This window comes from Rousettus aegyptiacus, unplaced genomic scaffold, assembly GCF_014176215.1.
Source record: "Rousettus aegyptiacus isolate mRouAeg1 unplaced genomic scaffold, mRouAeg1.p scaffold_m13_p_3, whole genome shotgun sequence".
NCBI lineage: Eukaryota > Metazoa > Chordata > Mammalia > Chiroptera > Pteropodidae > Rousettus > Rousettus aegyptiacus.
Genome location: NW_023416306.1, coordinates 60,640,152 through 60,656,489, shown reverse-complemented (window position 1 = coordinate 60,656,489; position 16,338 = coordinate 60,640,152). Strand labels below are relative to the sequence as shown.

The 16,338-nt window shown below is 38.3% G+C and overlaps 1 protein-coding gene across 4 annotated transcripts in view; it reads left to right on the top strand.

The window, feature by feature from the left end:
- The window catches only part of SLC24A2 (solute carrier family 24 member 2), a 219,424-nt gene that overhangs the window by 124,312 nt on the left and 78,774 nt on the right, over positions 1-16,338 (top strand). For 3 of the 4 annotated variants that reach the window (XM_016160425.2, XM_016160427.2, XM_036238610.1), the window contains exons 3-4: positions 5,361-5,399; positions 8,023-8,131. In XM_016160425.2, coding sequence (XP_016015911.2) covers positions 5,361-5,399; positions 8,023-8,131 — 148 coding nt within the window. The remainder of the gene's footprint in view (positions 1-5,360; positions 5,400-8,022; positions 8,132-16,338) is intronic. The other variant, XM_016160426.2, reaches the window with a different exon arrangement.

Below are 16,338 nucleotides of genomic sequence, written 5' to 3'. Positions count from 1 at the left end.
CCTTTTTAAAGATCTGTGCTAATGCTCCAGTTGAGTGCACTAGACAATTATTTGGGATGTAAGAAGAAAATATTAGGACTTCTTGTGTTTATTTTTATGTTTCAAAAAAAGAAAGAATCCATGTTTACTTAATGGTTAAGTGTAGCACATAAACTAGATGATAGATAGATGATAGATAATAAACATTCACATTACATATATGTTATTTGCACAGAATGTTTTTGATAATGGTATATGATCAATAAATTTTAGAAAAGCTGATTATATTCAGTTGTGTAGATTTCAACTTATCAGCGATAGTCCAGTTTTGCATTTTGAAGTTACCCTAGCCTCCTTGCCTTACTGAGTATTCCCAAATAATATTTCCTAACAATTTGGAGAGGATCACACAGATGCTTTATCTCATCTGTTATGAGTAGCTGCCCTCTCATGGAGTAAGCTTTTTCCCAAGTTTTGAGTGTACCTTATTTCCTTCTTTATCCAAATCATGACTTTCAACAGACACCCAGCACACCCAGGTATGCACATCAGATATGTTCACAGACCATCCCTGCACAGCCTGGTTTCCTGGATTTGGAGAATGTCCAGTCCAGAATGCCACCCAGCAGATGCCGAACTCAAGACTAAGTCTATGGCCTTTTCTGATCCAGATATTTCTATTTTTCTGCTCACAAGCAACATCCTGCCAAGCGAAATTTGTTGACCAGAAACCTCTAGAATTTGGGGAGAGGTGAGATCCTTTTGATTTAGGCGTGGGTTCTACCTTCTCTGAATCTAACAACTTTCAGAGCTTCTTGATCAAAACCAAACCCATTAAGGTATATGAGATATGAAATGCTGACCTGGCCTTGCCAACCCTATATCCTTCAGACAGTGCTGCTCCATAGGACAGTGATATAGTCAGAAACTTAGTCAAGGACACGTAATCTGTTGTATATCTCTCCTCTCTCAGCTGCCAACCTAAGACATGCCTAGTTTACCATCGTCTAGTGCCCTACACAAATCACCTCTCAATGGAATATTCCTACTTCCCAGAGAAACCACCCTGTTCTCTAATCCAGTTCAAAACCCTGAACCTCCTTTTGTCATATAATTTGTCATTATTCTCCCTTGTGTTTCCCAATATTAATAGTAATGATAGTAGAGCTAATGTATAGTACTTACTACGTACCAAACGTTGATCTAAGCACTTTACATGTATTCACTTATTTAATCCTCAAAGCAACCTCTAAAAGTAGTTATTATTATCCCCATTTTAAATGAGAAAACTAAAACAAAGAGAGATTAAATAACTTGTCCAAGGTCACACAACTAGTAAGTGACAAAAATGAGAAAATTAACCTGAGTAGTCTAGGCCTAAATTCCATATTCTTAATAACTATATGATACCACTTCTCATCCTACATTATTTCTACTCAGTACAACCTTTTAAAAGGCAAAATGTTTCTTAACTATCTCTAAGCAATTTTACTCCCACTCTCTCCATTTTGGGACATATCTATTCTTCTGAAATTTCTTGCTCTATCTCAAATATTTCATAATCATGGGAATTATTCAAATAAATCATCAAAATGTTTTGCTTCCAAAATATGAGTTTCCATTTCTACGCTTACTTAATTTCTACCCTTTGTGTTCATCCCAATGTATTTCTTTAAACCAGAGCTGTGAAGTAGGTATTCCTGCATCTTGGGATGCCACTCTCCATACTTCATTAATTTCTGAGATTCTTACTTTCCTAAAAGACAGTGATTGTGGGATAATTACCCAGCAACCAGTGGTAAGATTAATTTAAATTTAAATCTCTTAGTATTTCTTACTTTAGGAATTTATTTAATCCAGGAGTATGTTAGGACACAGAAAAGGGAGAGAGGAGATGATTTTGCACGTGATTATGAGGTGGTAGGATTTTTTCACTTTTAAATTTCAGATTTGAGGGTTTTGTACCTTTTAGTTAGTCTTCCCATAAGCTTTGAGGCATATTCTTCTTCAACCAGGAGAGAGATGTTGAATGTTTTTGCTGGTTACAGGAAAATGTATTAAAAGAAAAAGAGACATCATTTTATACTTCCTTGTTAATCTTTAAAAAGGAAATCAGTCATTCAAATTGTCCTTCACCCAACCTTTCTAAATTCTAAGACATTAAAATTAATGCAATTACATATTGGATTAATATTCAAATTATTAGCATATTTGTTTTGTATCACATTTATGACAAAGTAATTCTACTTTTAAATTTGCTTTATATAGACTTTATAACTTTATAGTGCTTCTGGGTCCTTGGCACAAGGAATTTAGGCACATTCACAGGACTAGGTGAGACATTATGGTGGTGGACATTTATGGTTGCTTCTTGACTTTTGGAAAAATTTTTTGTCTTTCTGTACTTGTTGCCAAGCCACCGGCTAGAAATTCCACCCTTTATTTTATGTACTTGTTTTCTGGCACATGTTCCCAGCGACCCATCTGATTATGTGATTTGCAGGTGGGCAGTTACCAGTCAGAGCAAACCAGGGGTTTTGTGGCCGTGGTGCAGTATTTGCCCAGTGTTCCGCGTGAGGTGGAAGTGGAGGCAGTACATAGGTTAAGGCTCTGTACAAAGTCACCTAAAAATTATACTTAGTAGTCACGGAAATCATTTCTCAAGGGTCAAAGGAAGAGAGACGATTTAAGGATATGTGAATGATTTTATAGCATTAAAAATGCTTTCTAAATGAGCTAAATGTTTTATTATTTGGAGATGGGAGAATGAGGCACTTGCAAAACACCTATCAAGTAGGTAGCAAAATTCTCATATAAAATTGGAATTTCCGCCAGAGAGAACAATAGATATTAATGGCAACATCCAAGTTGCTCAATTACTCAATTACTTACAGTAATTAGGGAGCCGGCCTGTTTGAATTAAACAAAGGGCTGAATCAGAATATTTTAAGCAAAAGATGTGTTTCTTACATCCTTGCCTAGTGGTTGTTCTGCTTTCATAAATGAAGAGCAGAGTCTGTGTTGGCACACCAGAGCCCCAACTTGAGACTGTGTGGGATGCATTTTACAAATACTTTCAAATATTCCTCAGGAATTACTGTGTATACTATGGATCTGGCTTAACGGATCTTTTCTATAGCTGGCATAGCCTTTGAACTGACACCCAGGAATTGGGCTTTCAAATTAGTGGAGACCAAATATATGATGTTTTGGTATATTTAAAAATAATGAGATTAAAAAGCAAAATGTATAATAAGAATGCCAAGATTAATCTTTAATGTCAGGTTAACCTTCTTTTGCAGAAGTTTTCTTGTGTATCATCCAATGGGTTAGAATAAACCTGCCAGATGTTCAATGACTCTGAAAATAAATTCACGACACCAAGGCCACCCCAAAACCCAGATAGTTAGCTAAATAATCCAGTAGTTAGAAACACACTATGGGCCATACATATTTAAATTATTTCTTGTCACCTTCACTGGTTAATTCCAATGTAATTAAAACCCCTTTAAAATTGAATTCCTAACATAATCAGCAGCACATTGCCAGGACTGTGAGGTTGCTTCAAGGTACAATTAGAGTGAGGATAAGTCAAGTGTGTATCAGGAATTACCAGTAGATGTGAGTGAGCCCCTGAAAATGAGCAATTACTATTATCTCTTTTGCAATAGGGCTACATAAAAGGAAAGTGGAGGGGTGTTTTAATGGCCTTGGTTGCCATTTGTGTGTGTACCTAAATTTACATGTTCTAGCCTGATGTGTATTCATGTCTGCAAATTACACTCAAAAAAAAACTAACAATGTCAACTTCTGCTGACATTAAACAGTGGGAGATTTTGCAAAGGATTCCTGACTTTTCTCTGCACTCAGATTTTCCTTTGTAAAATTTATGTACAAGGCATTTCTTTTCATTTATTGTGTCTCATGATCCTCCTTGCTCTTGAGAGAAAAAAGAAGTCAATGGGGTAGATATATATTTTTTTCCTTTCAGACAAAAAGACAGGCTTGGATTTTTTTTAATCTTTCCTCATATACATTCTTTAAATATATATATATATATTTTTAAACCAAGGTCTCAGCTGGTGATATTTTTGTGCTTATAAAGACCACCCTTTTCTTTCCTCAGTTTCATCCTGTTTTTTCATGTTCTGTGGTATCACTGTGGTATCAATCCCAGCTCATAATTATTGTCTCTCATTTAGCCACAAGGTGTAAATTTGCTAACTGAAAAGGCGTGCTCTGACAGTTAATCTCAATGTATGTCCAAAGGCTGAGCTTGCTGCACTGGATAATTTCCCTGGGGGATTGTTCCGTATAATGTGGGGCCATTTGTTGCACTGTCTGATGTGGAAGAAGAGAAAATGAAAGGACCTGCCAGAGAGAAATGAGATCATACAGTGCTTTTTAGAGCAAAAAGTGAAATCAAAGGACAATTTCAGGTCCTCTCCAGTTCCCCAAGCATGTGCCTGGGAACTAGGGAATCAGAGGTTTTTCCTATTACTGTTTTTGGAGAAGTCACTGAGAGACAGCCCCAATCAGGGGGTTATGGCAAATTTAGTAATGCCCCTGGGCTGTGCTCAGAAATTACCACCAACACAGAACATTTATGTATGTACCTGGAGTTACAAATTTTTCAAGGGTCTACGGAAATGTTAGGAACCAGAAGAAAAAATATATGTTGACTCTGAACTTCAAATAGGTATTTACAACATTATTAAAATTTTAATTGAATATCTAAAAAATATTTAATATCAACTTCGTTAAGTATAAGTTTAGTGTTCTTAAAAATTACATGTGAAAACAAATTATAGGTTCGATTTCCCCACTTTCCAAGGTTTCAAGCATGCCAATCCTAAACTAAATGACTTGCGTGTAGCCAATAATTTGAAATGCAAAATTATAACAATCCTTTCCTATTTTTTACAAAGAAATGTATATTTTAGGTGGGATGTGGGGACATCTTAATGTTCTTTATAGGACGTGTATGGTACAACTAAAAAAGAGCCTAGGTCCACTGAGTGTTTTAAAACAGCTCTGCACCTGTCTGCTCTTCTCCAAGTGTGTGATTATTCTCAAAGATGTAGGTCAGCAAAGACTATAATGGGGAGAACCGGAAGGCAAGACAGAGGAAAAGATTCCAATTTTTTCTTGCTGTATGCATCCATGCTTGAAGGACTTGGAAATCAGGGATTTTTATTATTTTTATTATTATTAACTAGAAATATATGCTCTTGGCCACCTGTCTCAGTGTAATCCTTCCAGGATCAGAAAGAACCAAATATATTCCTATACTGATGCTTGTTATTAAACGTAAAACCTGTACGTGATTCGTTATTTATTTATTTGTTTGTCTTTTGTTTTTGCCTTTTTCTCTCATGCAGTCATCTACAGCCAGGGACAAGGATGAACAGGCTCTACCGGTAGGAAGCAGTGGCCCTGTTTGTACCTGTACCTGTGCCTGTGGAGAACGGGGGGAAGGGGTGGGAGGATGCTCAACAAATCATCCTCTCCCTTGGAATACTTAAATGGTTTAATCTGCCGGTGTCCACGTATACTCTGGCCTATAATTAGTGACACCTGAATTCTGACAATTTCTGACAAATTATCTCTGAAACTAGGTTTCACAAGTTTGAGTTCTCTCTTTCATTCGGCATGAACTTTCATAGGAGTTGAAAGACTGAGATATTCCCAAATTGCATTCCAAGGGATGCTGAGCTGACATTTGGGGATAGTGGGGGATCTAATGCTTGATATCTGTTTCCTTCGTGTATCTGCATGCACCTAATTTTGGGTTGGAAATTTCTTTTGGGTCCATCAAAAGAAATGCTGCACGAGACCTATGTATTCAATGTATATATGATACCCAAAAGAATGCTTTAAGTTCTTCTATAGATATAATCCTTTGCAAATGCAGATTTCCACAGCAGAATTTTTCCCATTTCTCAAGAAAAGAACCGCAGTAATAGTGTTTATGACCAATTATTAGCAAGAAGCACATTGTTCAGTTCCTATCCAATTAACACATCGCATTTTGTATTGTGCAGCATGACAAGGAAATGACCTTCAGAGTTTTTGTGTTCAGCCATCAGTGATTACATTTCAATTCTATTCAAGTCTCTTAACCTTACCCCGAAAATATTTTGAACTTTAACCATCCAAATCAAATAACACAATGCATTAAAAAACATTACAGATTTTTAAGGCAGGAGAGACTAGGAATGAAGATATATATGATCTCATCCTTCCTCTTCTAGTGCTCAAAGCAAAAATTTATGACATTCATTGAGGGTCCATAGGATATGCCAGATCCTGTATTAGTCTTTTTCCTAGAGGAGCTCATGGTCTTCCTCAGCATTGAGACACTAGTAATTCCCTCTGATTCTCCTCCAAATCCTGTAGAGCTAGGAACATAATTTCTAATAGAATACCAATTATCATAAATTCACACTAAAAAGTTCAGATCTTTTTCAAGTACCTCATACTGATATTTTACCCATACTTCAAGCTTTCTATAGATTCCATGTTTGTCTCTAAACATACAGACTATGATTGTTAATAAGTACTCTTTAAAGTAAGGGACTCGTGGGCAATAGTTGAGAAACACTGCCTAACTTAACCAATTTGACCTGATTTCTTTAAAACTTAGCGGTCTAATGTGTATCTTAAAACTTAAAAGGGGTTTTGGCCTAGGAGGTAGAACTTGCCAAATATATTTGATCATGGAGCCTCTTATGGGACTTTTCTTGGGAAGCCCCTGTGGGTCTGGAGTATGATGGAATATTTCGGAAAACCCTGCATCATAGGGAGTTGGAAGATGGTGGGAAATAGTATCTTATTTTTTAACTGACCTTAGAAAAATCTCATGTTAAGATTTTGGACCAAAAGTCCGATAAGAAATTAATTTCCTCACATTACATTATCCTCTCTTAAATCTGCCTGTCTACAAAGCTCTGCCTCTGGAGTGTCTTCCCCTGCAACAACCAACACGAAATCAACCAAAGGCGAAGAAAACAGTTCTCCTTCAGGATAAAAATCTGTCACAATCCAGAGGATTGGGCTTTTTTTTTTTTTTTTAGATTGTTTGCTTTTGAAGATAAAAGAAAAAGAGTTTGTTGGTAACCTCACCTCTAGAGGTTCATTCTTCCTCTTTTACCTATCAGTTTTATTTATTTGGACAGAGAATCAAAGTAGGAGTTTTTGCAAAAGAAGTTCCCCTCTGAAATTGGGCAGTTTCTCTGTGGAATCATAATAAGTGGTTCTCTCTCTTTAAATCTCACTTAACACAAACTGTTGGACTTTGTGGATTAGACCTGTAGCAAGGGTAGAGATGAGAAATCCCAAGAGATCTGCAAGGCATTCCTTTGGGGGCAAGGAGAAAATATTCATACCTCTATCATTTACTGCCTAAGTTATTCTTCACAATTTCTACTTTTGCAAATATTTTATACTATGTGTACTCATATTTCAGTATGTGGATATAACTATAGATAGATGAGAGAGAAAGAGAAAGAGAGAGAGAGAGAGGAATGCATATATATACACATAAACATTTTACTGATAGGATGAACAATCCTAACATTTTAAATACCACCATTGGTTTAAATAACAAATTTTGACCGAAGCAAACCTGAGATTCATTCCTCTCCCCTCCATTTTTTGTCTGTGTGACTTGGACATCTCATTTCACTTCTCTGAGACAAAGTTTCCTCATGTGTCTAAAGGAAATAATAACAGCATCTAGTTCATTGCATTCATTTTGAGAATAAGATAAACTAATGGAGGTGAAGCATATAGCACATGGACTAGATTTACTAAGCTCTTAAAAAATGATAATGATTAATTCATTTAGAAGGAAAGGATGTGAGGAAGCCATTCCTTTGGGGAATTTGAAATGTACTTGGAAAATCTTTGGTTCACATGGTTCAATAGTGTGTGATCACGTGACAGAGATGAGTGGCCATCAGACAAGGTGGAGGATCTTATCTGTAATGCACTTGCCTTTAGTTTCTGAGAACTAACAGCACCTTTGCTTTCTCTGCTCAGGCTAAGCCACGTCTCCAACGAGGTGGAAGCTCTGCATCGCTCCACAACAGTCTCATGAGGAATAGCATCTTCCAGCTCATGATACACACCCTTGACCCACTTGCTGAAGGTAAACATCAAGCTTTAGTGTGGGAGCTTTTTGAGGGGAAAGAGGATGTCGAAAGGTTTCTTTCTCTGCATAAAACATGTTTACACTTCAGTCGTACAAGCCTGCCAATGTCCTCTTTTTTAGCATCTGCTGGAGGAAGCCCTGGCCCTCTGGTGTGCTTTATCTGCAACGGCTCAGTTCACAATTGGAGATTTTTGTACCAGGAGAAGAATCTGAGGTCCATATGTCTTTTGATTCTGTCTTTTGATGCCTCTGGCATAAATACAGTTTGTTATGAGCCAGAGAAGACAAAAAGATTTCTCTCCCTTCCAGCTAGAGTGACAGTTCTCTTTCATCATCCTTCCTAAGTTCCAAAATGAAGTTATATGTGAAGATAAATTGTACATCTTTAAAAAAAAAAGAGAGAGAGAGAGAGAGAAGAGAACTTCACGGCGTGGGAGAGTAGTTTTGGGAACAACGTTCCCTGCAGAACCTTAAATTGTACTGATTCTTTGGCAATTGGAGGGTGGAAATTGAGATTCTAAGCATCCAAAGAGCCCTCTCGAAGGCAACTGCTTAGGATCAGTCATTAGAGACCCAAAAGGCCTGGTTTGGCATGTAGGGAAATCATATGAAGCCTCCCAAAGAACCCAGTATTGAATTCTTGCAGTCTTACTTGTTCACAGTGAAGGTAGATGCATCGAGTTTCTTAAATTGCATAAATATCCTAAAAAATTAATTTTTCCAGTAGGTAGATATCTGATGTCAAATAAATGTCAGAGTTAGGCCACTAGCAAGGGGGTCAAATGTAACCAAGTCTGTTCTCCCTTTATCCCTGGACCTTATAATCAGGCCTGATGTTACACATGGGCTAATAACCTGGGGAAAAGGTCTCTGCCACTGAGTAAACACATGGAATGAGACCGTCAAATCACGTCCCATAAAACAGAGCTCTCATCCAATATTAAGCTTTGCTAAATAATGTCAAGGGTACAGGCAATTGAGAGATTCAGATAAAGTAAACGCTGGGGCCTCGAGAGTGACCCCCAGGTCCTATCTCCCCTCACTGACACATACTTCTCCCCCAGAATAATAGGGAATGACAAGAGGATCACCTCTCACTGCATAGCATTTCAATTCTGAAAAATCTCTCTTTCGCACCCCAGAGAGCTGTATAGCTAATGTGATGTTCTCCAAGGAGCCCTGATTCATAGAACCTGAGTTCCATTTACTAGGGCTAATCCTTAGCTAGAGACATCTAAACATGCTTACTCTCTTTACCGAGAGGCCCACTTGACAGGGAATTCGACCTGGTGACTTGCCTTTTTTCCCTTCCCGTGGGGCACAGTCCCGGAGAAGGGAGGGAAAGGATCACAGGCCAACTTCCGCCCAGCCGCTAAGCAGTTATGTGACTTTGGGCAAGTGTGTACTTGGCATCTTCATCTGCAGTAATAGTCAGTTACTTCTGTTAGTGCTTTGTAGTTGACAAAACATTTTTACACCTATAAATGCATACTTAAAATAACACATTATTATTATTATTATTCTAATTTTATAAAATATTGTATACCTACCACCAAAACCGATTTTAAATTTATCTACCACTCTCTGCCAGCATTTTATTTTGAGCCATCTTCATTGCTCACCTGGGTTCCTGCAGCAGTTTTCTAGCTGGTCTTCCACTTCCTTCATTGCCTTCTCCTTTCTGTATTTTCCACCCAGCAGCCCAAGCAATCTTCTTAAAAAGTAAATCCAATTATGTCACCCCTCCTTATAACCTGAAATGGCTTCCGGTGGCTCTTAGGAAAATTGTGAAATACATGATCTGCCTCTTTTTCTAAACTCAGTTTGATTCACTTTGCTTTAGCCACAGAGTCCTTTCTGTCCTCAAATAGGTACTCTTTTCTTGCCTCAGGTCTTTGCGTAGACTGCTGTCTTCGCCCAGAATACTTTTCTTTCCCTCACCTCTTCTATTTTCCTTGCTTTAACCATGCCCATTCTTCAGCATCTGTCCAAATGACTCTTCCTTACCATCCGGTATAAATCAGGGCCCCCAAACCTCATCTCTCAATGCACCCTTTAGTTTTTCTTTATCACTCACATTATAATTTGTGTGATTATTTGTTTATTGCCTATCTCACCAGGATCCAGTAAGTTTCTCAAGAGCTATTTTTTCCACTAGTTGTCCCCAAGGTCTACCAGAGTAGCTGCCACATAGTAGCTGCAAAGTCTCAGAGAGATTAAGCAATTTAACCAAAGCGATGCTTTTGACCTGATAGTAACAATTTCAAAGCCCTCTAAAGCCCCGCAGGTTTAAGATTGTATCTCGAACCACCATCTTCTTCACCCCAACACTCCAGAGGGCCATGTGAGAGAAGGAAAGAGTTATTTTATCTGCTCCAACTCAACTCTGAGCAGGCAACTGAGTATATTTATTTTTAGCAAGGCAGTATTAGGTAGTAATTAAAAGGACGGACTCTAAAGCAGACTCTCTGGGTCCAGATCTCAGCTCTGCATTTACTAGTTGTGTGACCTTAAACAAGTTACTTAACCTCTCTGTACCTCAGTTTCCTCATCTGTAAAATCAATAGGATATATAACGATGTCCATATCACAAGGTTGTTTTAAGTATTAAAGGAGTAACTATATATAAAGCATTTAACACACTTCGTAGCAGACCATTAGCACCATATGCATGTTTGAAATTATTCTGTTTCATTATTTGGAAAAATAATACAACATATGATTTTTTTTAAGTTAAAAATATTTAAAAGGCTATGGTGAAAAAATAAGTCTTCCTCCTCCATCAATTTCTCAATTTTCACCAGTCCCCTAATTCTTCCCAGAGGAAACCACAGCTATTAAATTCTTGGGGCTCCTTCCAGAGGTGTTCTGTGCATATACAATTCTGTGTGTGTGTGTGCATGTGTGTGTGTGTGTGTGTGTGTGTGTGTGTGTGTTTGCCCCGAGGTCTCAACAATCTAAATATCACTATTTTCTGTTTGGCGGGGTTCAGTTTCTAGTAGGGTCTGGTTTTGTTTTTGTTTTGTTTCTCTGTTTGGTGACAGAGGTTATATTTTGTTTCTGTGAGATAAGAGAAAGTGAATCTGTATTGACTCAGAGTTAGGCCAACAATGATTTTCCGGAACACCTGGCCCTTGTAGGGCTGCGCCGCAGTTAAAGTGTTTGTTCCTGCTGTATCAATATGTGCCTTCTGAATCTGGGGCCTACTTTCAAGGTGAAACCTCTTTCTGAAAGATATGGAACGCTCCAGTGATGTGAATCCAAGAGAATTCTGAGAGCCATAATCAGTTCTGGACTTAAGTGATTAGAAAATATGGAAAGCACTTGAATGCTTTAAAATTGCTCCACAGCGTGCAGCCAAGAAAAGATTGCTCTGCTACTTTTCCCCCCAAATTCACAATCATTTTCCATTCTGAGAACAGCCAAAAAATTAACCCACAGCTCTCAGAAATAGTCATCTCTCTTTTAGTTTGCATGTAACCATTTGAATTCACATGTCCTGTGCCAAATTGTCACCTTTAACGATGTAGAGCATGCTGATTACGTCACCAAGTTGATGGCATGAACACTGCAATACCTTCCCTGTTACACCAAATGACAGTTCACACCAGTTCCTGGCACCCCCCTCCCTGCCGAGGAGTACTTTGCTACCACAAGGCAATGTACTGTCATTGTTCAGTGTTCACAAAGGGAAGTTTTCAACTTCATTTGAAAACATCAACTAGGATAGATGGGAAGAAATTTCCCTTTGTCTCATCTCTGCCACTCAGGTGTTTTTGTCTTCCAAACTCTAGTGATTAAATCCTTGCTTAAAGCTTTAATTGGTGGTTGGTTTGGCCTGTGAGCCTAGGTCACAAGATCTAGGAGTGTTTGTGTTTCGGTTCTCCATTGACATGTAACAAAGTACCTAAGACTTAGTGGCTTAAAAATGCCACCATATTGTTTATGGCTCATGATTCATGGATCAGAAATGTGGGCAGGGATCAGCAAGATAATACTTCTGTTCCATGTGGTATCAGTGGAGCTCATTTGGTATTTTTCAGCAAGTACACAGGCAGGTTAGATGGTACAAAAGGGCCTCACCCACGTGGCTGGCATCTTTGTAGGCACAGCTAGAAGACTGAGGTCAGCTGCACCCCTCTGACTCTCCATGCTGTCTTAGCACCTTTCCACATGGTTGGACTTTTGATATGGCAGCTAAAGGTTCCAAGAGCAAACCTTCTAAGAGGCTCAGGCAGAAGCTGTAAGGCTGCCAATGACCTAGCCCTGCAATGCCAAAATGCCACTTCTACAACTTTTTGTCAGTCAGTCATGAAGGCCAGTCCAGGCCGAAGGAGAAGAGAAGATTCCACTTCTCAATGGGAAGATACCAAACAATTTGGAATCACCTTCAATCTAACCTAGTCTCTCTCAGGGACACACACTACTGATCAGATCATTTGTTCACTATTCATTGGTGTGCACTGGGCAGACCACATTGTGTGGAAGGAGCAAAGCCATGGTCAGCTTGCCTTGAGTAAAAGTTTAGTTCAAACAAGGCTTTTCAGGGCCACAAAATTCTGAACAAGACATTGTTCATGAAAAGAAAGAATCTGCTTAAGGCTCATGTAAATGGTTGAAAGATTTTGTTTCTTCTATTGGAAATCCCTGGAGAACTAAAATTATTAGACTTTGAGATCACAACATATCTGTCTGAATAGATCTGTCTAATCAATTTAGTGTCGCATATTGATTTTAACATTTTCTCTAAATAGGCCATTATACTTACCTAGGTATACATCCTTATGAGCCTAAAACAAAGATCCTGGATGTTCTCACTTTCGAGGTGAGAAGTAGCTTCTACTATCAATTTGTCCAATAATAATACCACCAACTAACATTTGAAAAATGCTTATCATAGCCCAGGCACTATACTGAGCACTCTACATAAACCATCTCATTTTATTCTCACACTAGCCTTATTCCATCATTCAGAGAGGGACACTAACATATAAAGAGGATATATCTCACTTCACTAAGTGATACATGAAATAAATGGCAGAGTTAGAATTTGAACCTATATCTGTCTGACTCGAAGTCTGGGTTTATAGTACTTATGCCGCCCTGACTCCCTATTTATCCTCACGTTCAACTCGGTGTTCCTTGCTTTCATTAGTCAGCTTTTGCTCAAGCACATGAAATTGCTGTTGACCTACCTGTCCAGGATGACATGAGTAGTAATTGACACAGGAAAAGGCACCCGATAGCCAACTCTGCAGTTATGGCATTGCTCAATGATTGGGTGATGACAGTGGGGAGACTGATGTGGGTACAGGACAAGTGGAATGGCATTGAGTTTGGCCATGTAGCATACATGAGCAGCATGTGGTCCAAGAGTCAAACCACCTAGGTTCAAATCCTTGCTCAGCCTCTTGCTCTGAGACCTTGAGCAAGTTTCTCAACCTCATCGGGCCTCAGTATTTTCACTTATAAAATGGGATAATGATAGCACCATCAGTGTAAGTTTATGATTACTATTACCCAGCCTCTTTGAGCCTTGGTTCCTTTATCTGCAAAAGGGGATAATGATAGTTCCACTATCAGAAGCCTGTCAGAATCTTATGGTGAGTATTCAAAAGAATAATACTCACAAAGTATAGAATCACTGGTTGGTGCCTGTTGGTAATGATTTTTGAGTTAATATTGTATTCAGTGTCATATAATAGACTCCAACTTAATAGGTTTAAGTGGTAGCTTAACTCAATAGTTTTTTTTAGGACTTTATTTTTTTTAGAACATTTTTAGAGCACAATAAAAGGAAGTACAGAGATTTCCCATATACCCTCACCCCCACACATGCATATCCTCCCCCATTATAAACATCACTCACCAGAATGGTACAATTTTTTTTTATCAAGGATGAACCTACATTGGCACATCATAATCACCCAAAGTCCATAGTTTACCTTAAGGTTCACTCTTGGCATTGTACATTCTAAGGGTTTGGAAAAACATGTAATGACATATATCTGCCGTTGTAATATCATACAGAGTATTTTCATTGCCCTAGAAATCTCCCAGGCTCTTCCTATTCATTTATTCTCCGAAAGTTCCCAAGCCACTCATTTTTTGACTGTCTCCATAGTTTTGACTTTTCCATAATGTTGTATATTTGGAATCATACAGTATATCACCTTTTCACATTGGCCTTGATAGTTTTTTAGGGTTTTATTTTTCATTTTCAACAAGAAGTCGAATAGTAAACAGTCCAAGACTGATAACACAGTTTTACCCTGCCATTAGAGACCCAGTCTCCTGTTTTGTTTTGTTTTTTTCATTCTTTCATCCAGAGTGTGTTTCTTTCATTTCCTTTCCCATAGGATGCCAGCTGCTCCTCCTAACATACCTATATTCTGGGAAGAAAACAGTGCAGCTATCTTATTTATTAGGAAAACCTTAGTGTTCTCAGAGGCAGACTTCCCATTATTCACATTGGCCAGAATAGGGCTGTATAACTACTTTGACTTTCAAAGGTGTCAGCACTGGGCACTCTGCTTCTCCAGACATTAACTCTATGGTCGACCCCAGTGAAGGTCAAATGTGTTCCCCTTCTTCTTCCCATCCTTAGTAACCTACATCCTGTCTTCTCAAATTCTTGATTACAGAGAAGAGATGTGACATGACCCTTCTTCCTCTCTTTTAAGGGGCTCTCCGCTGGCCCATGAGTCCAGCTTTTGTACCATGGTCTTGAATCTTCTCCCAGAAAAAAAACATGTCCTAAAACTTGTCATTTAAGAGTCCTGATTCCCCTAAAACATGAGTGAAATTATATCCCACCTCTCCTCAAAACCATCTCACCAGTAGTAAAAGTCTTAGTCTTTACAGTGGCCCTACAGCTTCCTGTGAACTTCCTCTCTGTCTCTTCCTTCTTCCCTACCTCTCTGCTTTACTCTGCTCTCCTCCCCTCTTCCCCTCTCCTTACTCAGCCCTACTCTTCCACTTCTCATGTGTCATTCCCTTTGCTTCATTTCTCTAACTGCCTAGGAGCCCCTTCTCATAAACTCCAAGCACAGTCTTGCCTCAGGGCCTTTGTACATGTTCCTTTTTTCCTCAGACATCCAAACGGTTCGTACCTTCCCTTCCTTCAACTCAGCCTTCAAATGTCACCCAATCAAAGGGACCTTACTCCATCAACCTTTGTAAAATAACAAAATCAAAACAATGATAATAAAACAGAGCTCTGGATCTTCCTTGCTCTGTTCTGCATTTCTTCATAACATTTATCACCATCAACATATTTATTTATTGTTTGCTGCCCTTATAGCTCTACCCTTATATCTCCAACATGGCAGGATATGGGGCAGACTCTTCTCCATCTCCAGAGCCCAGCACACATGGGTCCCAGTAAGTATTTGTCAAATAGATTGAATGAGTGCTGGTTTTATCATTTTTTTGCTAGAGAACTGTATGTCTCTAGCCATGTAAATTGTTTTAATCCATGTCCCATTAAAGGTTCTTTGGTTGTGACCAACAAAGTCCTACTCAGTAGATGGTTGTCTGTGCAGTAGAGAATAGCAGTCAAGTCTACTGTGGCCACCACTATTTCCCTAGTTTCTAGAATGGCGCTGACATTAATTAGGTAGATGCTCAGTCAATATTTGCTGGATGATTAGATAAATCTCCTTTTACTTCTGGAATTGCTGCTGCAGTGAGAAATGTTTGCTCTCTCCCTCTTGCCTTCTTAATGAATTCTGTTCACTTCTTCCTCTTTTCTTTCCAAACTCTTTGTTCTTCTCTTATTTCCTTCGCTTTTTTCCCTTCAATACACTGTTGGATCAGTTTATTGCATTCCATGGGCCTAATTTTATTTCAAAGAAGTATAAAGTTCTAAGAAGTTTATTGTTTTCATCATTCATTTATTTTACAAATTCATACACCTGTAAAATAGCATCTGCCACATAATTTGTTTTATGTTGTGTTTGAGAAGGAAACTACAAAAGAGGAAGCTCTTTATTAAATTTCTATGGATTCTTGGATTCTCTTCTACAATTCTAGTAATTTCTCCTTCCTTATGGAATTTCAAGATTTATATCTTTTTCATTATAACAACAATTTTATTAGTAGTAGCAACATTTAACATATAAGTAAACTTGATACCTTAAACACAAAAGTAAGAACAATACTTGCCTAGTGGGCCTGTAATTGAACTAAAGGATTATTTAACT